We start from the raw sequence: 27,396 nt of genomic DNA, 5'->3' as shown, positions 1-27,396 counted from the left end.
AAACTGTAATATTAACAGTAATAAAAGAAGTAAAATAAAAGACAAGTTTAAAAGAAAGAGACCGAAAGTGAACATATTTGAAGTAATCATATTTCTAGAATAAGAATTTAATGATTATTTAACCATAAATCAATAGAGTGACATCCAATTCATTCGCAATTATTTTTTTCCATGCGCCCTACCACTAACTTTGTTGTTAAACTTCAGTCTTTTAAGCTTTAAAATCCAACTTATATCAAATACAATTTGTTTAGATAATCAAATAAAGAAAACTTTTAATTTTAAGTCATAAAAATCATGAAAATTTGTCACGAAATTCAATTATCGAGCTATTTAGTAGAAATTTAGAAAGTTTAAAAAATACTCATAAAATTAATTAACAAAGTAAGTCAATAAATAAAAATTGAAAAGAACAAGCATATACATAGATACTATAATATTTTATCATTAGAGCATTTTGACCTCACCCTGTCAATGGTAAAACCAATTTATCACTTTATCATCAATTTGTTATTTATCATTTACGAATTGAATGTATTATTAATTCATTCTATCATGCCCCTCTCATTCGAGGATTAAGGAAATGTTAGAATGTATATGAATTTAACACGTCCAAATAAGAAAATACATTTCGTTTCTCTGTCTTCTGTACAAAAATGGTTCTACAATATACTAAACGTCTTTTTTCCCTCTCATTGTTTATCTCTGCTTTCATTTTTACGGCATACCTATTCCAACATATGTGTGCATGTGTGTCTGTTATTACAAATAATTAAAAAATTAGATGTGACCTCCGCACAAAAATAAAATTAGCTAAGGCAAAAGAAACTTTTTTACTTGCATTTAATTTAACATTAATATAATTAAATTTTAATATTAATGTAACATAACAATTTTTGAAAATCTTAAAAATTACCATAGAATTTACAATTTTTCTTAAAATACAAATAAAAATGTATTTAAATATTTTAAAATTAACAACAAAACAGATATTTAAAACTCGCAATAATAAACTTCTGGACGAGTAACCTAATAGTTTTAACACAATAATCTCGAAACGATAATCTATACCTAGATAACAATTCTTTTGTAATGTTAAACCAGATGTAATAAAATATTTAAAAATATGGAGTGTGAATCAATAATTTAAAAAATCTAGAAGAAACAACACGCAAAGCCAATAATCTAATTCTAATTAATTCATTAGTTAAATCGTATTGACCTTCTTTTCTTCTGTTTTCGAATTTAATAAAATGTTTGTATTGATATCGTATTTTTCACCATTACTATTTGTCTTATTAAATTACAATCTCTTGCAATTTTTAGACGAATGGCAGAGCGAGGACTATAGTAATTATCATTATTCGCATTTCGTGGTGATTTGCCGTGGCGCTCGATGTGTTCACTTGTAAGTATATAGCAATTTTTAATAATCATAGTAGCGTTATTAATAATAACGATAACAATAATAATAAGAACTCCTTCATCACCGTCTTCTCTCTCTTCTCTCTTTAGTGTATTAAAACAGTCGTCGAACGAACTTCTATCAACTACATAACTCAACTACAATTGTTATTATTTTTTCACTATCCGAAAAATCTTCCCTAAAAACTTAACGCGCTAACATACGTTTCTTTTTTTTGCTTCTTTCATCTTTTTTCTTCATTTATGTTTATATACATACATATATAAACTTTATCGTTATTGTTTATAACGAGCGAGAGAAGCTAAATATCCCGCCCTGCACCTGGCGTTTTCGAGCACGTGATATTTGCAAGTGTATATCTATCTCGAGAGTCGTATGCTGCGCGACCAGATAGCGCGGCATTATGTATAATTAAATTTTTATTTCTAAAAAAAGAGATTAGCGTTTAACTATAAAACATCGACTGCTAGCGAAGAAATAAATTATCATATCAATTAACCAATTAAAACAATATTGCATGTACTTTATAGATCAGATTAGTGGATTTAAATCACTTGTAATTTATTATCAATAAATTGAACTTAAACGTACTAAACGCGTAAATATAGCTGGCTTTGATATGTTTATTGCACATCTTGTCCATTCAATGTATTATATTTCACTTGTATCAATTATGAAAAGACAATATGCTGTGAAGCCATAGTGAATATAACAGTATATAATGGTAGTAGTATAATAATTGTGTGTGTGTATGTGTACTAAGAGTGGATATAAATCGGACATTGGTCACAAATAGTGAAAATCAATATGCTTGCTAACATTAGCATCGGCGATATAAATTAATTAGTTGATTAATCGACGACAGAATTATATAATTTTGTAAGATTATTACTTCTTGATTTTTATTAATAGTGTCACTCTCGAATATTCGCTCATTAATTTTTACATTTTTATAATTCTAAAAATTTTAATTTTGTATTTTTCTCTTATATAATTAGTTTTGTATTGTAATTTTGCATTTGAGGCCAATTTTTAGTTGGATTACTAATAAGTTTTATTTTACACGATGTTACAGCTTGCCTTTTTACGTCATGATTAAAGAAGTTTATATATAGCTAGCAACCCATAGTTTTACAGTCAAAAGCAGCAATAATTATTATTTAAAATAAGAAGAATTTATAAATATGATAGAAGAGGAGAGCAATTAAAATAAAGACAGTCAGACTATAAGTGCAGCAATGTAAAGCATAGTACAGTTTTTGTACGACGCATTCGTTGGAGCTGTTAATTGACCATCTAATAGGGAAGTTTCGAGGTCCATATTCGAATATGTAATTGCTTCCGAAGTTTCCCATTTGACAGCCGATGTCTGACCGACTTGCACACAGACCATAATAACAACAATATAGTTGCACGTAGCAAGAAGCACCTCCTGCTACGTATCTTTTATTTCCGGAAAAATGAGAAGCTAATTGGTCACCGCACGAATCACGCTTGTTATTTCCTAGCTAGGTATGCAAAAACCGTAATCGTCGTACGGCAACTGTGAGACTCTATAATTATAATCGTCGGATACGAAACTTAGAAAGCCTCGATGAATTTTCTTCAAAAAATTTCTGAGACCATTCTAAAAATTTCTATATACTATATCCCCATCCGAGAATCAATTAACATATCTGAAGCGTTCGCAATACTAGATCATCAGAAATACAGAATAACTAGATATTTCATAAAATATCTAGATAAACAAATCATTAATACTGGTAATAATTAAAGAGTGAATCATTAGTTCCTGTAATAATCAATAGTTGTAGTAAGTAATAGTTTTTAAATCACCAAATTGCGCCAAAAATTCTCCATATAACTATAGAATACCTAGACCAACTATAAATAGAAAATAACTCAGTATCTACAGTTAGATACCTCACTCGTCATACCAGATAATTGATTTGTTATAAACTATACTACATCTAAACACATTCTACAGAACACCTAATTATCCTATATAAAACAACATCACTTCACACTTCGTTTTAACTGCAACAATTACATAAAAAAATCACACTCTGGTCGAGTCAGCATTCTCTCTCTTTTCCTTTTTTTTCTTCATCGTCGATTACATCGTTTTTTACCCCCTAAATTTTCCCTTCACGAACACCATCGACGATCGACAATATTTCAGTCATCTCTCCTTTTGTTTTTTTTACACATATTCTTTTCTTTTATCATATTGTTTGTTTCCGAATCAAATGAGCTTAAGCTTTTGGATTTCTAATTCTTCTCCGCGATATTTAGCTACACGATCTTCATTCTTTCAAAAGACATACCGTGTCTATTTTTTGTTTCGTGCTTCTTTTCAAAATAATCATTGTGTCGAATTCTTTTGGTGATTAATTTTATTTCTCTTCAATGTCGTCAATGCCTGGATCTCTTCGTTTTGCGCTGAAGAACATCAGGTCATCTGTCGAGAATTTCTTCCGTCTTTAAGGATTCGAAGTTTATTTGCTCGTCGTAAGTATCGAGAGAATTGGTTTTTGTATTTTCTCAACAAGCATCTTTTAATCTCATTCCTTATTCTGTGGATTTATTTTGTCTTCTGATTTTCTGGTATTTACTGTATAAATTTAACAGCATGCTCTGCTGTTCATTTAGTTAATACTTTGGTTGAAATATTTGTAATATATATTTGTTTTGAGTTATTTTATTATTAGGTTCCTGTAATGGATGATTACATTTGAATTTACTGGAATTGTCGATACATTTTACCAGCATTAAATTTTAAAGTTTCTTAAAGATTTCTTTTAGAATTGAATCCATTCTTAGGTTTTCATTTTGTATGCTCAGTTAGTAATCTTCTCTCAATTTCAGTTCGTTTAACGTTTCTCTGCGTAAAAGATAATAATTCTTCTGTCATTTTTAACGTCAAATCTTAAGCAGGATAAAATCCTCGACAGGATTCTTTCGATTTCCGAAGTTGTGACGGCAATGAAAAATCTTTTAAGAATCCTTTTTTTTTAATCCTTGGGTTATCTTCTGGCTCATTTTCGTCGTTCATTTTGCTTTAAGCAATGATCGACCAATCGAATGTTGAAATTGATCTCCGATTGATTGGCACGACGATGGCGTTCCAACGTTGGTGACTCCACGTATCAGTTTTCCTCTTTCTCGTTGCTTCGTTATCTCTTCCGCTACCCCTTCCTCCATTGCTCCTTCGAGTAGCAGGGCGGACACGAGTCCGATGATAACGTACGACGTCGTCGTCATCTTTCTCGCGAACCGCGCGATGCAATAGGCTCATTGGAGGCTGCACTTACTTTCAATTTGCGACTTGATCTCATTCACTTGCGTTTCTATCGTATTTCTCAATTCTGAAACAGTCAAAATAAGAACGTGTCAAAGTCTATAAAAATTGATAATCAAAATAAAATATTTTTTAGAAAGAAAAAAAAAAGAAAGAGAAAAGTATATAAAGGAAAAGAAAAGGAATCTATTGTAATCCCGACAGACAAAAATCTATATTTAACAAAGTTGTTTGTTTAAAAAATTGTAATTCTCTTTTCAAAACCTCTAATTTAAATAAACAACAAATTTTTCAGTTTTTAGCTTTTTCTTAAAGGTAATTATGCAGAAATTCATTTTATCTCAAATTTATTTTATCGCAAATTTTAATTTACACTTATGTATTCTTGTGAATATGAAAATGAATTATATATAAATTAAAATTGTTGTTATGAAATACAAATAAAATTAGAACACATTAAATAATTGTATTTTTGCAGCTAACAATAAGAAAATATTGCTGTACATTCCATTTTAATGAGTAGAACAGAATTAATTTTTACCGGGTCTCACAATTAGACCTAATTTCTAAGAGTTTTAAGATCCAATAAAGATCTAATAAAATAATCTTGTTTACATGTGCTATATGTAATGTGTGATATGATAAGTAATTAACGAATATATATATATATATATATATATAACGAATATATATATATATATATATATATATGAGTTTAAACATATTTGGGCAGCTGGTAGATGTTTCTGAATCCCTCTAGTGTTGTTATGGGTTTAGAGTAATTTCCCTAAGGACTTGGTTTGTTCTTAAAGGTTCTACTACATATTCACACAGACATGATTCAACGCTCTCTCATAAATAGTGATATGGAAAGTAGTCGTAGCATTAGATTCGTGTTTGCAAAATTAGAAGATTTGTCAGATTTTTTAGCCCGTCGAATTTTGTAAATCCATAGGTGCAATATAGTGCTTTGCTGAATTTAGTATAATTGATGTCAATATCTTTAAAAAACATTTTATAGTTTGATAATGATAGCAATAACGATTTTAAACATATTAAAATGAACATTATCTTCTCTTGTGAGATCTCATTTGTCTTATTTTTACTTTATCTTACGTGTTCAAAGTGGACAAAATTTTATTATTCATAATCACTCGAAAAATTGTAAGTTAAAACTAATTTGACTGATTTAAATCTATTGAATCTATATTAAATATATTGAAAGAATATTGCGAGCACTACATACTGGTAAACTCATCTTCGTCTTCGGCTTCAGCTTCGGCCGCGAGTTCCTCCGGTGTTTTCTTCTTTCGCATCAGAGGATTAGGCTCTTCCTGTGGCATTTCTTGCACCTCTTCCTTTTTCTTTATATTATACTGCAAATAAAAAAAAACAATATCTCATCAAGTGAGATAGAAGAACCTACAATTTTTCTTTTCAACGTTAAAAACTTGATTATTCAATCATTTATAATGTTATAAGATCTTTATGAATAAGTATTTCAATTTATTATAATATTAGTTTGCTATCCTACTTTTTAAATTTATTATTATACACTATAATTATATAATAAATATATATATAATTATATATCATACATTTAACATTTTTCTTATATTACATTATATTTTTTATAAATAAATCTTATATTACATATTTTTTATCATATAATATTTATTTTACTTTATTGTATTAATTTATATTTTAACAAGCAAATAGTATCTGCCTCTTTTCTTCCCTCCCACCTCCTCTTTCTCTTTCTCTAACTGCTATTTAACACATCCAATTTACAACAAGCAGCGATGGTCTTCGCGTATACTATCGATGCTTTGTATTCTTGGTACAACAATAAGCTCGATTGCGGAGCAAGCTGGACATAGCATTAATGGTACAAGTGCCGTTACCGCCGCGTGTATAGGAATATGCCTCATATACAAGTATTATCATTACCTATGGGATATGTATACGTTGTACCGCTGACCAAGGGCTCATTAATAATTGGTGCCTTTCAGTGAAATGATTTGTTATGCAACGGATAATAGCGCATACTCGACATCAGCGCAAGTCACGAGTGCCTTTGTTTCCTTCAGATGAGTCGCTTTCAGAAAAAACGCGTTGTAAAGTAAAAAAAATATATATTTCAGAAAAAACGTTGAACTCCATATACATATATATTTTTTTTGCGATTCAAGAAAACAATTGGAAGCCAATGAAGTAGGATAGCGTATCTTATAATTATATAGTAGGTATATAACATTTTGCGCACGTATCATGTACTTATTACGCAATTTCTTTATCTATTGCTTACTAGATACCTACATTAGTTCGCTTAAGTATACATTAATTCCCTATAGTTGAAGAAAAATCATTGGCGCATTTCACAAACCTATAATAAGTAATATGATAAATTAGTACGTACAAGATATGTTTTCTTCCCTCAACTTATAACTTATACGGTATTGATATATAGCGCGATGAAAAGTACAGTTAATCTTCTTTTTGTTCCAATCAATATATATTTCGTTAGCATATATAAATGACATTCAGTCAGCAATGTTTATTTAATTGTCTCTTTATTATATCAAGAATATTAATATTTTAAAAGTGATTAATATTTCAAAGAGATGGAAAATCAATATCGTTTCTCTCGTAAAAAATTTTTTTAATGACAAAGAAATAATGAGAATGTTAAAAAATGTATACAAAAAAATGTACGATAAACCGTGCTAGTCTTTCTAATGTAAATAATGCATTTGCATTTTTATTGAATCGAAAAAAAAATATCAATTAATATTCTAACTGGTACTTCAATTTCTAGAATTTCAAAAGTATTTCTAGCACATATTTGACGAGAATACGTTCTCTTTCAAACTCAATCTCTCAACGAAAATACGCGTTACATCGAGGAGACAGATAGCGCAAGGATAAACGAGCGCTGTACCCCACGTGGCAGCGTCAAATCTGATGCTCTGATCCTGACGTTAATTAATGTTCCTCGATACACGCGCAACATATCCACGCGCCTCTTGCATCTGCGTCTGTACGTCCGCCGTCCGCTTCTGTCCATTCATGTTCGAAATTATGAGAACATTATTATGCGCCGGATTATGGCTGCGCGGCGATTTATCACGCGTTACATCTGGCTGGCACACATAACTATTTTAAGAATAACCAGACAATTTAAAAAGTACATAATTACAAAATAGAAAGAACTGAGGATCAATGCGTAAATAATTCTAATCAAATTTAATTAATTATGTATCTATATATATATATTTAATTATATTTAATTAATTATGTATAATTATATACATATATACATTATATAATAGTTATTAATAAGTAGTAGTTAAATTTTTTAGAACATTGGATATTTCTTATTCCTTATATATATTATACCTCTTATAATTAAGGTTTCTTGCTTGTACTTACGTATAAATAATTCTTATCTCTAAAAACTACGAATATCGCACATTATCATATACAGTTAAATTTTGTGTAGCATATCTATTACACTTATTGTATACAATAATTGTATACAATAATTACAATCGTTTGGTAGCAATTAATGAATAAACAACTGCTTGAAGTTTTGCGCCATTCGCTTATTCTAATGATATTAGTACAGTGTGTTGCCTCCATGAAGCCCGCAGAGTGAGTCGCACTGCGGCGTTTTTGAGGCCTGCGTCCTTTCACGCTCTCGTTTCGATGTATTCTGCACTCTTATGTAACTAACTCATGTAAAAATATTCTTTTTCTTACTATTAGCTACTCCAAATAAAATAAATTATATTGAATAGATAATATTTTAGTATGAAACAATTATATTGAACAGATAATATTTTGATATTTTATCGAATTTTGAAAAATTTAATGTTTTACTAATATTTCCAAGGTTTCATCGACAATATTGACACATTTATAACTTTTTATCTTCTCTCTCTCCCCTTTTTTCTCTCATAATCTATTCATTATTATATCTATAATACAAGCATTATTAGTATGCAGAGACAAAGAGAAGATTGGAAGAAGAGATTACGGTTTCTCGATACTCCCTATATACATCATAAATTTTGTCGGTGTTATAAATAGACAGAAAGATCTGATACGGTGCCATATTACCGCGATAGGAAAATTGGAATCCGAGATCTCTGTCGGGATTCAGAGTTATAGTAGGCTTCAAAAGATATGTATCGTATTGCGCGTGATCTTTTTCTTGAAAATCTACGTATATATACTAATTACATTTTTTTAATTCGTAAACATGTATTTAAATAATCCTACAGTAGATATAAAAAAATTAATTCTCGATTATGCACACAGACATAAATAATATACATGTAAATTCTAAGATTTTATTTGTAAAATAAACTGATATAATTTGTACGAGTGACAGATCCAATCGATCATTCACGGAGAAAAAGGTCTTGCTACGAGTAGCAAACTTTTTGCTATTGCAACAAAAGGTTTTGCTTATACTATTGCTAAATTAATTAGCTCTCGCAACAAAAAAAATGTTAGTTGTCAATATATAGTAACGAAAGATTGGCTAATGTAGCAAATCCTTTTTTTCTCGTGTTTAATCAATCAACGTTTATTGCCGCTCTGTTTTTCACAAACCAGTACATGCAGATCTACTCGCGATACTTCTATCCTGATACCATTAAATTAACTGATGCTTTGTAAATTAAATGGCCTTAACTTCGTTCATAAAGCACACGCTGTCAGGTACTTTCATGAGACGGTTCCTCGTTTGGTGAACGTCTTAAAAGGAGTCAGCCTGACTCTATTAGGAAGTCGCCATATTGAATGCAGGGACTCCCTACTAGAGTCAATTTGACCCCAGTTAAGTTCAATCTTCTCTCTTCTAGTTCGCTTCATCGTCGCCTCTTTCTTCTCGCCTGCATTGTCACATTTGATGCTTCCTCTTCCTTCCTCGGAGATTATCTTTGACATTTACTAGGATACGCGTGTTCAACAGGAACGATCAATCACCTTAGACCTTAATTATGATATGGTTAATGCCGAACTTGCCACTTATAACGATGACTGCCCTATTTTACTTAAGTAGACTTCTACACGTAAAATTTTCAGCGTTATCGGTTTTTTATTTCAATATCCGGGATACAATATCCCAATGGATTCAGCTTTCTTCGAAGTTACACTATTCCTCGCGTCGGTTTAGCATGTAAATTATTTAACGCAACCTTTGAAGGCATATAGGCTATGCTGAATGTTACTGCCAATCGATCGTGCCTGATTCCATGCAATTTGCAATCGTTTTGACTGACTGAAAACGCCAACGCGAGGCTGGACATAGACGCCATAGATTGCTTTACGTTAGTTGCGTTGAAAATTTTATCAAGACTAGGTTAATAATAAACTGTTCTCATATATCAATTTATAGGTACTTCTACATATAACATCATTCTCTTTAATTGTGGTCTTATTATGATCTGACAAATACATTCACAAAACACATTCACTGATAAAGCAACTTTTATTTTAATTCGAGTTTCAACTTTTATATATATTAATGCTTCTTTAAGGGGATCCTATAGTGGCGGTAGTTACCGACATTTTTTCATTTTAAGGAATTTTTGAATTGGCTTTACAGAATTGCAAGTTTTTGGTCTAGAATTAAAGTACGCACAAAAATCTACATCGCGTTGTACGATTTCATATCGGGAACCAAAAAAAATTAAAAATTTTACTAATTTGGGCACATACAACTGTCATCTGACGACAATAACAAAATTACTGCAGTTTATATATATATAATGACACCAAGGCGACGTAGGGACAACATGTAGGAACAATATCGTGTAAATAAAACTAAGATTCAACGTCTAGAAAAAAAGATTCCGTAAAATGAAGTTTTATTAAGCAAAAGCACATTTAGGTTGACAGGATAAGCAGTATTGCGTGTAGCAAGAGATGGCGCAGCAATCGAACAAAGACAGATGCCTCTGGTTAGACAAGGACAGACATAGATATATAACATAGAAAACAGGATTAGAAATGTTGACATTACCGACGTCGAGGAAGTTCGGCCTTCGCTATAGGATCCCCTTAAAGTAGATTTCTTTTGTGTATATGTATATATTTATTTTAACAATGTTTCCGTTGTTCACAAAACCTTTCAATTAAAATATTTCAACTGGAATGCAGATTAAAATCCTTTTCTCAAATGTTATTTGCATCATCATTTCTTCTGCTCAATAGTATCTATTAAAAGAAAAGAGTAGAAAAGAGGAAAAGAAAAGAAAAAGCAAATGAAAGAGAAGCTGTGAACTTGAACGTGTGAACGGAGTGTGTGAACGAAGAACGAACGATATAGTATAATCATTCGATAAAATATATGAGAAAATAAAATAAAAGTGTTGTAACAAGAACAATGATGTTGATAGAAACTGGTAACGACAACGTAATAATGTGTTCCTTTTGTCTTCGAGATGCCGTTGAGGACGAAGAAGGCCAATGAGGGAGCAGAGAGAATAAGTACCAGATGTAGTATAATATTTTCTCAAAGTATAATGTGAAACGCGAACAATATTAGATTGATAACCGGAATTTTGGAAATCTCTCTCTATCTTTCTCTTTTTCTCTCCTTCACCATTCTCTTTTTATTTATTTAGCATTATCAGGTTTTAAAAGTAACATTATTTCTGATGGAAGATGAGAGAAAGATTCAGTGCTTTTTTTAATGTCAGTGCTTTTTGAAGGATTTACTCTGTATGTGTGTTTGTAGATTTAAAACTATCTTCTCTCGAAAAATATTCAAACATATTTTTTCCCAACTTACAATTAGTAAAAAATGTAAGGCAATCGCAAAACAGATATAATTGTACTTTATAAATATTAATGGGTCTAATTTGTATATAGTTCTGATGTGATGATAAATGTTGCGAAGTAATATATTTACACTAATACAGCATGATAGATAGCATACTATATATTGATACAAATAAATAAAAAAGATGAAATATATATAATATATAATATATATTTTTTCATTTATTATATATGCATATATATAGCTTAAATAATATATTGTATTTGTATTACATACGCTGTTCCCCCCGATGACAAGTTCTCGAGATCAATTTGCAAATATAAAATAATAAAAGAATATTTTCAAATTGCGCAAGGACTTGGCTATAACAAAGTCCCACTTCGTTCATTAGTCGAGATAGGAAATCGGATTTGACTTGACCCAATGCGATTACCATGCCAAAGCCTCTTCCACTGCTACGCAGGAATAGTGGATGCTTTATTCTCATGAGAGATCACGGCTCTCGCGTCTCAATCTTTTCCGCTCATTTTCGAAGAATCATGTTTCTACCGAGACGGAAAGGATTTGAAGGTGGGTCTTTCGCCTATGATGAAGCTGCCATTAGTGTTAATTATATTCCGCCGAGATCTTCCTGCTTTACGAATAAAACCGCGGAGGAATAAACGAATCTTGAAACACCATCGCGTTAAAAGACGTTTTTTAATCTAAATTTCGCAGAGTAATGAAGCCGCTGGAATTCGCTTTTATTCGTTATTACATTTGTCCAATTCTAGCTGGTCTCTTTAGTACCGTTTTATCATTTCGTGAGTTCTTCAAGGTTTGTCCAAGTTTAAATTTCGCTCGATTAAGTTTTAATATTTCAAAATGCTTAAATTCGTAGGATTATCACCTTTCAGATGTTTATATTTGTCTAAATCTTTAAATTTTTGCGCATTTCTTTATATCTCAATGTTGTTTGATATTTCGTACCAGGTCTTCGATCAGATTAAATAATTCTCGAATCATTAAATCGGGTTTCGTAGAAGCGTGCACGTGCTTACTACTCATCCATCGATTTAATTGATCTAAGACATCCTCCGGGGATTTAAATCTCAACTCCGCCGTGATAATGGTTAAAACATTTAACCACTCGGCGACCACTTCCGCATGTGGAATTACAGTATACACTGCAGCGGTGCGGTCGGTGTGCCACATACACAGATCAAACTGCGTCCCGCAACGTCGAATTACGCGTTTGGTACCTTCAACGATATCATTTTCTGTTTACATACGAGATAATCGCGTTTCCACTCCAATTAACGTCACGCAAAATCCCACGCCACTAACCCAGTTGGGCAAATATCGGTGAAGGAAAATGTAAATCTACCATCAATTTTCTATCTCGTAACAAGTCCTAGCATTTCATTATATAAATATAAATTAAACGTTATTTCGTTGTAAGAAATATAAAAAAACATTCACAGCTACACCGCTATTATGCCATGTGTTCATGTATACATTCATTAATCTTTATTCCATATTAATGTAAGAATTAATGACGCGCGAGAAGAGTGCTAATATCGATACCCCTCTCGAGTTTTCGTTAAAGCTGAGTCGATCAGTCGGCCCACTTGACATTTTTTAGAGGACAAAGCAATCACGAAGTTGAATCACGTAGAAAATAGAATCCGTCGAAGCATTGATCAAACGGGCTAGAACAATATACGCCGACGGGATCTCGCAAAAAGCTTCCAACGCATTCACCGGTTTGGCGGGAAATAAATGTGTGGATAAAAAGAGGAACGGGAACGAGAGAGGGAGAACGAAAGAGATGTAAAATGCACGTTGGATCGCGCCATTATCAATCCTGATGTATTGTCCTGTCAGGACGGAGTCAACCACGTTGACATGACCCAGATGAAATCGAGGACTCTTGTGGAAAATGCGGGAGAAACACGTGGCGATATTCAAACACGTACTCTGATATTTATAGTCAGGAACAAAATCCACTTGTAATTAACTGAAAAATATGATTCACAATACCTTCGAATATAGTACGTTTTAATAACAAAAGCTACAAACAAACAGTTTCCAATATGGCAGTTCTGTGAGTTTTTGGATACTATCTTGCATCAAATATTAATAAAGATATTTAAACCTGTCCTGATATCCTAGAATTATAGCATTTCTTTAATTGATAACTAATTAGTAGATAGTAATATTTTTTAGAGAACGTTACATTTTTATGAAATAATTTGAACGACGATTTAAAAATCGAGCAATAATTTAGTACGTAAATAACATTAAATTCTACAACACAAAGTTTGCAAAGGGTGATGATGAGAGTTCTAATTGAATGAGTGTACGAAAATCGAACTTGAGTCATTTTCGGAGCGATCCGATAACTCTTTTCAGCTGAAAGCAAAAGATTTGCTATAGCAAAATCGTCTTTGCTGACCTTATCTCTGATCTCTTGCCGCATCTTCTCTCGTTCTTCCTCCATTTTACGATGTTTCTCCTTTCTTCGCTCCTCGGCCTCCCTAATGGCCTCCTGCCTCTCTCTCTCGGCCTCCTCTTCCTTCTCCTTGTCATCCTCGTCACCTCCTTCGCCACCTACCGCGCCTACAAAATAAAGAGAAAAAACATTTATATATATGTCTTTTTCTCAAAATATATCAAATTGTACAATTGTATAGACTGATAATTTTATATTTGACATTATAATATCTTTATGACAGTTACAAAATTAAACAAATATTTTTAAAAAATTTACATAATTTTTCAATGTATTTGAAAATATTATTTAATATTTCCAATACGTTATACAAATAATTAAAACGTTATGTATATTATCCAAACAAAACATACTTATGTAGCAAAGATAAAAGATTAATTACATATTTTATCGCATTTCCAAACTAGTTAATTTTCTATGTTAATACGAGGAAGATACATTTACGAATATAATCATCTCAGATTACATGTAATTTAGTAACTATGTATTTAATTTCCTGAGAATCAAAAATTTATTTTGTCCGTGAATGTTTAGAATTTAATAAAAGACAGTTCTCCGCCTCTTTCGAGTCTAGCGAAACTAGCTGCGTTATTGCAGGCGTTAAAAAGTGGACAAAGAAAAAAAATAAGATTTCGGAGAAGATGTGGCGGAATCTCTGTGCTTTGAGGAAATTAATACTACTTCTATCTCGGCGCCAATTCACAGTTTTCTCTCCTTCACTCCTATCGTGCTCATCGTATTTGCGCTGCTTTCCACGAGTTGAAAAGATACTTTGAAGTCCGATTTATCTTTCTGTTTCAATTTTGTTCGTTGCCCTTTCGTTCATTGTCGGCTAAAACTTCAGCTTTGAGGAGTAGCGAGATAATAAGCAAATTCGCGGTATAACTTTAAGCAACGTTCCTGTTCCGATGAAATACACAATAGGAATAATTAGTCACAGTATGCATAATACCGTAATAATAATCAACTATTATTGTCGATTATATAATATTAATTAAAGGATTATATAGATTATTATATAGTAAAATATATATTCCGCATACATATCAACCAAAATATATTTAATTTACACATTTTGTGCAGGATGTCCTAGGTTCTAGAAAAATTGAATGCTTTTTTCATATAGAAAAGATTTTCTTTTCTTTCAGCACAAAGCCATCTTTCAGCTCAAAGCAATCCACTATGTAATATCTAGTATATTAAAAGATATTTTTACAAGATATATTATATCAAATGTGGATTGGAGAGAAAGGAACTAAAGCTAGATAAAACAAAATAACTAAAATGTGTAATATTATTTAAATAATATAAAAAACTAAAAGATTTAAAAATTATTATCTTAAAAGAATTATATAATGCAAAATAAAATAAAGAAAGAAATATTATACATTTGCATATAATACTTAGATTTTATTATTTCAAATTGAAGAGAAGTGGCAACCGATAAGTAATCCTGATTTCAATATGCAAACTATAATTAAAGAAGTAACAAGATCGTTTTTGAAATTTCAAGAATCTCGAAGGAGTTTATTTGCTCTTTCGAGGGAGTTACATTTCCGAATCTAATCGCATCGAGAAGCGAGTCCGAGTATAAGAAAGTTCGACGCGATTCATCGAAGAAGAGTCTCGAAAAGCAAGTCTATCCGTTCAAGTTTTTCATGAAGTTAAGTTCGAAAGTCGAATGAAAATATTAGCGCACTCTTAAGAAACATGAATTCGTAAACATCTGTGTGATCAATTTTGCAGCGAAACTTTCTAACATTGCTGTCAATTTGCGTGATATTGCAACACTACAGAAAGTCTCAATATCTTTTCCTCTCTCTTAGGGATTTTATTTAGTATATATATAGTTAATAATTTCGCAAACGTTTAACTTACGAATTAAGGATGAAGACGCGAAAAACAGAACAGAAGGTGTTAAGACTGAATTTTATTTAATGAAATTTCCACTAAGCTGAGAAATACGCCGTCGCGGAAATACGCAGCATATTTGAAAATTGCGCGCAGCACGATTTAAAAAAACGCATTCCGCGTCTCTGAAAAAGATTAATAACGGAATTCCTGCGGTTTTCCCCTACTCACTTCTATGTCCGGCAAAACTGTCCACGAACAAGTTTTATTTGACAAAATGAAATTCTCCGGTGGTTATCCAGAGAATTTCATGACGTCGCTAGCCAGAGGTGATGTATAGGCCATTTTATCATAACGGACGGAATTTTTTTTTGAATTCAGAGTTTTTCCTTAATCTTTCAATGCATTCTGTTAATTTGACAATTTCTGAATTTTCTTGAAATGTGTGGTTTGCTAATTTGTAAATATATCTTTTTCGCAAATAGGGAATTCAGCTCAACAAGAGCCAGGTGTTCGTGCGATATGATAATCAATACTGTACATAATCAACACCCGTTTCTAAACATGATATTACCAATATTTTATCTGAATTATAATACTTGTGTCATCAGAACTAATTTATATTTTACTTAGGTTCTGTTTAACCAACTGATGACTTTTGCCAGATGATTATAAGTTGAATAAAACTGTGACCTCTTCGCGTAATGTTTATTTAAAAAGTCATATTTTGTCACCGAATCTGATTGAGAATTTGAAGTACCGAATGCAAGTACATAAGGCGCCGTTGTTATAATACAATTATCGCCCGTAAATTATACATCGCGACGGATAATGCGATATTGAAAGTTGAAAGTACGTAGTTAATTTCATTTCTCGACAATATCCCTTATAATTTCCTAGTGTGTCAATATTATGCTTAGTACTTATGTATTTAATGAAAGATCTCTTTAGAACGTCAAAAACTTGAAATTTTACACAAAAAGTAAAGAACAGGTGTAATATATATCATTTTGTCACAAAATTTTTAAGAAAATGTTAAAAAAAAAAGCTATATTTACTGAAAGATATATTTACAATAGCGTGTTCTATTGTTTCGAAACAATGTTTTTGTCAAAAGTACTTTTAATGTCAGAATCCTCACCGGAATAAGTGCGCAGACGAAAAAGAATCGTATTTCGAAAGAGATAATTTTGAACGAGCTGTATTTGAATATAAATAAGTTTTACCTACAAACTTAGTTGTCAGGCTACGTATGTGGCATATATCATAAACCCTAATCCTAAAAGGATTAATAGTGTGACAACGTTGTACACGCTATATACACGCGCATGCCGTGTTTCCGGTGGGAAATAACAAGTGTGACGACACTTCCGTGTATACCTCCGGGGCTGGCACCCCAGTTACGAGCGCTATATTAAAGGACTGTAAACAGTAATGGCTATCTACATCCAGTATTGTCTGTAAGTTCGCACAGAAAAATTAATGTGACGGAAAAAAATCACAGTACCAAAAATAATGTGCGTGATTGTGTTTTGACAAATACAGATAAGGTTTAAAATGACACTGAAAAACCTCGTAAATTTTTGTGTAAAACAAATATTTTTATGTACATATAAATATCGAACAAAGGTACGAGATACGAATGAGAAACAGCTCACACGTATTTCAAATAAAATGGTTTCTATGTAGTTACTCGAAAAACTAAAATCCTTTTTAGTGCCGGGCTCTACGAGTGAAATCGTCTAGTGTATCGTGACGACGATGAACGAACCGCTGTTTCTCTCGGTTTTGAACCTCGTAACGTAAAAAAAGTGATCTCGCCCAACATACGTGTGGTTCCTTCAAATCATGGTAATCTACACTCTGTCTTCAGTTGGTTTAGATTTAGAAAATATTCATTATCGCGTGAATAATAGGGGATTCTTATAAGCAAGAGTCGCAATAATTAATAATAAGAGTACTATGGCAATTGTTCGAAACGCGTTCGATGTAACGCGCGTCCGATCCGAGTGAATTCCGACCAATCGCTAGTAGTAAATACCATTTCCGAACACAGAAGGCCGGTCGTTTGAAACACCTGCGGCCCAGTGTCACGAACATTCGCTGTTCTGCTCGGCATTGTCATTGGTATCTAATTGAATCTGCATCTCGCAGCACAAATTCGTAACGACCTCTATTACAAATGGTTGGGAAATTAAAATGTCATTCGTGAGCGATAAACAAATGCGCCGCGTTATACGGGACATCCATGGGAAATAGCGAGCAGCTGCGGAGTCGATAAGCAGATGCGGCGTCGTATATCTGGCTATAACTTGCCAGAAATATAGCTTTCTGTTTTATTCATCGGACGTTACGATGAATTTTACACGCCGCGCATATCAATAGAACACTTTTTATTATATTCGCTAAGTATATTTATCCGTTAATTATTATAATAAATTTTTATTCGCGAAATAGACTAATAGAACATCTTCTATCATATCCACCAAATATATATAATAATAAATTTTGTTCACCCCAAGCTACATCAAATACATCACCAAAGACACCAAATTATTACATTCCTGTGCTGTGCATAATACTGGAGAAAATTGATCAGAGAAAACTATGGCGTCGTCTGTATCGACGTGGTTCTTTATCGATACTCCCCATTTACAATTTCGTTAAAATTCTATTTCCTTTGAAGACAATTTTATATAAAAGCCGCACGCGCGTCAGTCACGATGCACGCAAGGTATGTCTTCATTTGAAGCGACTGATAGAATCTGCATTTTAACTAGCCTTTATAAGAACAAAACCGCTCTATTTCAGCGCGAACAAACCGCGAAAGAGAAAGTCAGCCTTTTGCCACCCTCTCTCGGTTTCATTCGCCCACCCGAGCTCGAGTTGGATGCTAACGCCGATCGCCGCTTTATCGAACAATCCGCCGTCCAATCACCGCCGCGCAGATGTTGGAGAAACGAATTTACTGCGAGATTTCAAACGAGTCGCCCCGTATCGAAACGGTCACCTCGTTTCTCGTTGGACGACGATCGTATTGGCTGTTTCACCACTTGGTTGGGTAAAAAAAAAAGGAATTGGACAACCATCTGAATCGGACGGATTATCCGTTTGCATGTATGAATGGCTTGCGAGCTGGAAGAAATTCTGTACTTCACGTATATAGCTGATAATCAAATCAACGATAGTCAATTCAATGTGTCAAAGTTTTTATTCCACGCTTATGCACTCAATCAGTTTTAACTTTTAATTGAACTGTTGTGCAATCTCATCTTTTTAAATCGCAGTGATAATTATTATCTAATGCAATATAATATAAAACTTAATATAATTTATGAATCAATCTAGAGGATCCATTAGTGTGGTTTAATAAGCCGATCGCATCAATATTGCATTCAGAATATGACGTGGAAATGCTTTACATTTTACAAAATTGTAAAATAATTCATAATGCAAAATACATATATAGGTACAATAAAAAAGTTCTCGTAATCTTTTTTAGATAATCTATATGATAATATTACCTGTGTAATAGTATCTATATAATAAGTCTTGTATTTTTCTATTTATATAATTTCCAGTTACCTAATTAAATTTTAAAAATACTTATGTTGAGATAATACTAATTTTGACTTTCAATCTCGACTTTGTAACATGAAGTAAGGTACCTTTTTCTTCTAACATGGATATATATAATGTTGGGATAACGTGCACTGTACACGTTCACAACTACATGTAAGTATTCTCGTTCGTTATCTCCTTTCGTGCGAGTTTAGGTTTGGTATACACATGCGGTCTGTAGCACGTTACGATAGCATCTCTCTTTTATATATGCGCCTTCGACTCAAGGATATTTTGCCTAGCGTGCAAGTAATGCATGTGCAAGGTAGAGCAATTCTCTTGTACCATATTATATATAAACATATATAGGTTTAACATTTTTATCGAACTTTGTAACTAGCTACTTTTCCTTTGGCCGTGTAATAAAGCTTTATAAATGCATGATGCGCTTTTTAAAAATGCAAGAATGCCAAATTGGAATACGTGGTCCGGCAGCTATGTGGTTCGCAAACATGTATATTTCCTTCTAACCCTGTAGCATTGAATGCGCGATAAAGTACATAACACAATTAATCTTTTATCCCTCCATTGCGTTTCATACATACGTTTCATTCTGATAGTATGTGAACAATGCGTTTATATAGTAATTATTCGCGTGTTTAACGTGTCTTTTCACCGTGTCGGAAATGTCAAATGAAATTTTGAGAAAGAATAAGATCAATATAATTAAATTTTTCGTTAAAAAGTTCTTGTCAAGGAAATGACCAAAACGTCAAAAGATATTTACAAGAAGGAAAAATAAAAGATTCTCTTGTTGCTAAGTCGTACAAAATACCTGTTGTGTTAAGAAAAGTTTTAAATCAACGGCTAGTATTTTAATTGGAAAATTCCAGGAATGCTTTTAACAGTGAAAACATGCTGATTCCGATAGCAACGACGTATTCTTTCTTGAGAGATTTTAACATAATAATTGAATATTACGAGTAACGCATTAAACAGAAAATGCTATTAATTCTTCAACACGATTTTTATGACTATATTTTCATTATTATCCAACAACAGATACCATGGTTACTACATGAGCACAAATACGTTGCAATATTTTATCCCTGCTTCTAGTAGAGTTCAGGATTATATACTACAACACTTTATTTTCTGATTCACTTATTCTCTGTCGAGATTGCACATCGAAACAGAGAGAAAGAGAGAAAAAAGGGCGAAAGTGAAAAGGAAAGGGGAAGAGAGAGAGAAAGAGAGGAGGGAGGGAACAGAACAGTATCAATTCTGACGTATCGAAATAATTCGCGAAATCGGCCGCAGTCTCGGAAAAACTGGTCCCAGATTTTACCTTCTGCGAGATCCGATTTGCATGCAAATCTGCCTGAACTCGGATCTGTGCCCACTCGCACGATTATATTGGCGCACGTTCACATTGTCCCCCTCGAGAAGGGCGAAAAGTTGCCGTTTTGGAGGGAAGGATTGGATTATATTACCAGAAAACCTCGATACGTTTCGACCGTAAAATATCCGAAGATAATACGATAAACGATCCAAAAGCTTTTAAACTCGGTGAGATCTTTTTATATAAAATATTAGAAAATTTTTGCTTTCTTTTATTATTATTTTACACGCGTTGCATTTTTCTTTCTTTAACGTTACTTTATTATAAATAAGGATACCATTAAATCATTTTCTTATAATTCCTTTTTTATTTAATGGCGTTTTTAATAAATAATTCCTTTCATTTTTCACATCTATTATGACTTATTCTCTGCTAATTTTCCATAAAAATAAAGATAACGTACGTAGGTGTGCATCACGCAGAAAAACAAAAATAGTGAAGCTATTTACCAATCTTACAAAAAATAACATGCAAAATTTAATACTGATAGCATTATCTGCACTTGAATTCAGAAGAAAACTGTCTCGAAAGAGAATACAGTCAATATGTTAAATTTATATTAAAGAGTATTATACATATACGGTCTGGTTTATTGCTAATAACACATGTTTGGTATAAAAATGTCTCATTTAACATCACAATTTATGTAACTTTGCATACTTGTACAGTCTATTAGTCATAACAGCAGCACGAAGTACGAATACGATTATCTGATGGCAACAACCGATCGAATGGCGTAATCTAATACATTCTCATTCATTGACACGTTTGCTCGCGCTACCAAGCATAGCTAGCATCTGGTTACCGTGAGCTTAGGTCAAGTAGTCTTGATTAAGCCACTCCGACGTAATTAACCACATCTCCAGAATTTGCTTCTATTGATGCGGCTTCAAGTTCAATCGCAGTGAGCATCGATCGCTTAACAACATGGTTGTTGTACTTTGATTCGATCATTAAATGCATCGCGAGTTACAACTGATTATGAGTTTTTAGGTCAAATTAGATTGACAAATGTCTATACAACTCGATTTGAAAATCCACACTTTCGAACATAACGAAGAATTCAGCTATCTATTATTCTAGGATTCTCAAAATAATAGAAACGTTTAATGTTCAGAGTTTGTGATTGATGCGCAGCCATTTTAAGACAAATTTATCAGTCATAACTCTGCCTCATGAGGAAATAACTTGAAAAACAAATTCAACTTTTTGTCTTGTCATTTGACGAGCAGTGAGCACGAGTTCTCGAAAATCGATTCTGAGCTTGATACTTGGTTCATTTCCGGTACGGGTTGGGATGGTCGTATCAGCGTTTCCTCCGAGGTGGAAGTGTCGCGAAGAAGAGCGAGGGTTCTCGTGTTAGAAGTTGATTGTTCCGGTCTCGTGCGGTATGTAAATCTCTCCAACATCACCTAGAGATATTTTCTTTCTCTCTCTTCCTTTCCCTCTTTCTCTCTTTCTCTCTTCCTCTTCGTCCAAAATTCCTCGCTACTGATTTCAGTTTTTCCTTCGTCACAATTTTTTTTCCCTGCAATTTATTGACGTAGAGAATTTTGCTACGGTATTGACGTGGAATTTCTCCGCTTGGTGAGAGATTTATCATGGGTGTTAAGATTAATGATCGTGGTCGTGCACGCTTAAGTAAATGTTAAAGGGGACGCGTTTAAATGATTATAAAGAAAGACTTAACCATTTTTTCATTCAGAAAATGTTGGATAAGTACTTGGATATAACATGTGACTTTGAATTTCTAGCTCAATTTTTATTATTCGCTTAATAACACAAACGTGCATTTAACTTTTTCCAACAATTTTTGTGTTTAATATTCATGCAAATTCTAAAAGCCGATATGAACCAGACACAAAATGGGAAATAATATAATGCTTTTGTAATTTTCTATGTAATTGTTGTGATTGTGAAAATATTTTATTCTCTTTAAATTGATAATAATTTAAAATAAAGATCAAAACGCTTTTGGTCAATTTTTTTGCTTTATTTTTGGTAGATATTATGTAAAATTTTTACTATTATTGTATTTCTGTTTTATAAATCTTATATTAACCAATACAACTTGTTTTGATCTTCAGTTATCCAAATTTGATCTTTGCTTTTTTCCGAAATATTAACGTCAGTCGTATTCGAAACACGGAATTAGTCCTATTGATTATTCCTTTGGCAGCTACAACACGCATTGATTCGTACGATACAAACTCGCTTTAGATTATACAATGGCGAGGTAATTTCTCTCGTGGTTAAATCGCAGTAGGTTCACACTGTATGTCTGAAGTTACTTCGTGAGATTGTCGAGTCGCACGGCAGGCTGCTTCAACCTACGATACGGTTCGTGAGCCGATCGCAATTGCCTCAAGAGACGAAAGGAGAGGAGAATTTCAATGGTCATGCGGTTATCCGTGTGGTTATCGCGTAATGCTTAACCTTTGTATTGTCGAGACGTATCGTGAACGTTGAGATAAGTTATAGGAAATGATATATTTAATGATTAAAAAATCAATAACAATAGTAATTATTACAGGAAGAATTTTGATAACTCATAGAAGACGAAAGTATTAAACGCTGTTTAGAAAACGAGGGAAACGGGAGAAAAAGTTATAGATTTAAAAAAATACATTCATTACAATACATTTAAAAAGATTTAAAAAGATGTTTTTTTAATATAAACTTTAATATTAGACTTTAATATTATCTTATAATTATCAGATCAAATATGATTGTGTGTAGATATTTGCATATGTAGCCGTTTTACTTTACTGCTCGTTGTTCGCATTGTAGTAGATATGGCCTCCATTATCGCGGCGGGTTGCTGACTACATGAGAATGACTTTGTCGAATAAGCGAAAAGAGGAGAGCGAAGACGTTCAGCAATTTTACACGTCGCATCGTGCAAGTGCACTGTTTGGAATTAATGTATGTTACAAGGTTATAAGCATATATTATTCTCGTAGGAAGAATTTTTCAACGATCCTCGTTCTTCTGATGATGCAAATCTTTTCTGAATTTATATATATCGAGTCATTATTTCAGGATATTTCAGGCAATACCATTATTTCAGAATATTATCCAAAGTATTCTAGCAAGTTTTATAAACAGGATGTTTCATTTTGATGGAATATTGTCGAAATTATTAGTAACATAAAAATATGTCTTATATTTTCGTTCATAAAAACTGAAGGGTTTTGAAAGGGATATTCTATAATGGACATATTTTTTATTTCAATATAATGACGGAAGAGTTTTGTATACAGAATTATCAAAATTTTGACCTATATCAATTACATTCAAAAACACTTACATGCACATTTATTGTTTATTTAACCAGTCAACTCTAGTTTTTTAAATGAAAAATTAAAATATAAGCTTGTAACGAAAAACTTTGCTGTATTAATATCTGTCATCTTTCTTATTGGTCATATTTGTCGAAAGGAAAGAGACAAAAGAAGGATGTAGCTCTGCTTCGATCTCAACTCCAGAAGCGCAATAACTTACAACGCAGGCGTGCTATTGCCAATGTGCACGCGTGTTATTCTCTTCGGCGGAAAAGGGGGAAAGAACATTAGACTGTTTTGTCAACGTGTTATTTATGGCTCGTAGTAGTATATTGATTTGCTCATACGATCGAATGCCCCTCTCGCGGACGTTTTACGTGCACGCATGCACGCACGTGCATACGCTTCAGTCTTGAAAGAGTAACAATAAGTTTTGTATTGGATGATTTGTTATATAATGAAACAAGATTTATCAAACAATTCGAAATCTTTAATAAGCTATTTAGAAAGGTATTGTTTAAAAATGTATACATTATTTGTATATTCACTGATAAATACACATACTATAATAGTTCGCTTTTTTTATTTTTACTTGCTCTCTTCTCTCTTCTCTTCTCTTTCTTTCTTTTTCTTAAATTCAATAGTAGTATATAAAATAATTAAAACAATTTCTTACTAATATTAAATGGATCTGGTTAAGACATGATCACTGACTTACATGTACAATAATAGACGCCATATCTAAACGATTCCTTCGAGAGTTCCGAAATATAAATTTACAGCGGACTTCCGACTTTTCCTGGCAAGACTTTATCGCCTGGATGAGACAAACCGAGGAAAGTAGCATCGAAAAGTTTCTGCTTGAGGGAGAAAAACGACAGTACCATCGTTCAATGTTACGTAATCTTTAATTCAGCGGAAAAACTGAAATACAAAATGTTTGACAAGACTTGCGTTTGCGTTATTCTTTCTTTGAATTCATTAACACGAAAATTCTGTCATTAATAAAACAAAAAAAGGAAATTAAATACATATTTTTCAAGCATTTATGTATATTAAAGAATACATTTTAATTTTTTTACATGCCCGAATAATACTTTATCAGATAGAAATTCTGTTTACTAAACGCGATAAATTTTCTTCTCTCTCGCAAAATTTGATTGTTCGATTAAACAATAGGATTATTCGTGAAAACATCAGTCTATACAGTATATAGTCAATCGCCCTTCGCTTCGACATTTCCGCCCTCAATATTTCGTTTATCTTGAAATGGTGCAGGTGTGTCCGCTCTGTTGCATTTTTGAAGCATCGAGGGAATACAGGAAGTCTCAAAAGCACACTTAAAACATACTAGTTTTAAAAATAGTCAGAGACCTTTTAAGGGAACAATATTTCATTGAGCAATTTTATTTTTCACTACTTTTTAATCTTCGATTTTATTGTTGATATATCATTGGTTTACTTATAGATAATCTAAAGATATATAGCAGTATCCAAGATTTCTTTTGCAAATCTGTTTAGAGAGACACGGATAGATTACATAAATTATAATTATTTTAGATAATTTAATATTTAAATTAGGATATAAGTAATTTTTATAAAATACTAATTCTATGGAATACTTCACAGATTATCTAGAAAGAGATTTTGTATAACATTATTTGTCATATCATCCAAGGCCATCTATAGACACACTTATTTCTTTTTAAATTTAGAAGTTGCATAAAATAAAAGTAGGTCGAGTATGTGACAGCAGTGCAAACCTTACAAAGAAGAGATGCAAGGACAGATGGTACTCATTAGAAGGTGAGCTCAAGGGGACAAGCTTATTTCGGGGCGGACACGCTTCTAAGTCGATGACGTGAAATTCAATTATGCTTCCGGTGTCTGGAAGAGAATTATCTCAAGAACGATCTCGACATCCATCGACTAAGTTACTCGAAGATTTTCATTATAAATTGAGTTACAGCAGAATTTCAATCTCCACCATCGATAATCGAATCGTAATCGTAATGGAGATGAAGCAAAAGCCTGGTTTTTGCTAATAAAGATATTTCTTTCGTGTAATGAATATAAGGGTATCGAATAATTCTATCAAAGTGCCAATCGATCAAATGATATGAATAAATATCATTTTTTTTTAATTAAAGTGATATTAGAAATTTTTTACTTTTAAAGAGGAATTTATTCATCCATAAAAGCTAATAAAAATGTATAATTGAGAAAAAAGTATTTGCCACTGCTACGACTTGAATCAGAAGCAAGTTTTTTCATTAAAAAATGAGAATCTTCTTGACTATGAGAGTATTTTAAAATTCCTAACTAGTTTTTTTAAACAAAATAATTATTTTAATATTGAGATGGAAAATAAGTAGCTTATATAGGTAATAAAACTTTATTTTCTACCTAATAAAACGGATTTTTTATATATCAAAAATATGTATATTAAATCAGATAAGGAAAGTTACTAAAGGCATAAAAAAATATAAGGCGTATCTGACAATTTAAGTCTAAGAATTTAAATTAAAATAAGTAAAGAATTTAAAAATTAAATGCTGTAATATTTCCTTTTTCACAAAAACTGATCACCTTCTTGTAAAAACTAAACGTTGTGATATCTTTTTCACAAAAGCGAAGACTAGGATGGTATGGAGTAATACATCAATGTTTTTATAAAAAAACGAGACACAACACAACTGACACAAGTGAATAAACGATCCACAAGACATTCTTTTTTATTTTCCACACAAACACATATGTATTTTGTTCAAACTGATTTGTTTCAACTGACTCCAATATTTTTAATACAAACGCACACATAAAATAGATCCAATAAATATAACAATACATTTGTCAGAGATACTAGCACTGCGAACACATGCTTATTTATTTGTCAATGGACTAAAAAATGTCTTTTTTATTTAAATTGCTCGACTGGTTGTCTATGCTGATTTAATTTAAAATTTGTTATTATTTATCATGTTTTAGTAAATAAAACCAGTGATTTCAAAAATTAAAATTTTACACTTAATTTTATTGTATTTTAAGCAAAATTAGTTTCACAAATTTCATATATATGTATATATTTAAAAGAATTTTATTGAAAAAAATAAAAAATAGATGCAAAAATTTGACAAACTTTGAGGAAATAAGTTTAATAAACACTATTATCTTCATTTTCCAACTACAATGAGTTAATCTGTTAATGCAGATGTAAAGCGAAATCTCAAACATAAATCACGTAATATCTTTTTGTCTAATAGATTACTTGTTCCGAAAAG

The 27,396-nt window shown here is 32.1% G+C and overlaps 1 protein-coding gene across 3 annotated transcripts in view; it reads right to left on the bottom strand.

Moving 5' to 3' along the window:
* Positions 1 to 1,494: 1,494 nt before the first annotated feature.
* LOC112464316 (complexin) overlaps positions 1,495 to 27,396 on the bottom strand; it is an 82,722-nt gene continuing 56,820 nt past the window's right edge. For all 3 annotated transcript variants that reach the window (XM_025031254.1, XM_025031255.1, XM_025031256.1), the window contains exons 2-4: positions 13,961 to 14,124; positions 5,974 to 6,103; positions 1,495 to 4,794 (exon numbers count right to left, since the gene is read on the bottom strand). In XM_025031254.1, the coding sequence (XP_024887022.1) occupies positions 4,721 to 4,794; positions 5,974 to 6,103; positions 13,961 to 14,124 (368 nt within the window). In that variant the 3' untranslated portion in view covers positions 1,495 to 4,720. The remainder of the gene's footprint in view (positions 4,795 to 5,973; positions 6,104 to 13,960; positions 14,125 to 27,396) is intronic.

This window comes from Temnothorax curvispinosus, unplaced genomic scaffold, assembly GCF_003070985.1.
Source record: "Temnothorax curvispinosus isolate PA1 unplaced genomic scaffold, ASM307098v1 QBEX01014079.1, whole genome shotgun sequence".
Taxonomy (NCBI): Eukaryota; Metazoa; Arthropoda; class Insecta; order Hymenoptera; family Formicidae; genus Temnothorax; species Temnothorax curvispinosus.
This window is presented reverse-complemented; position numbering and strand designations above follow the sequence as displayed.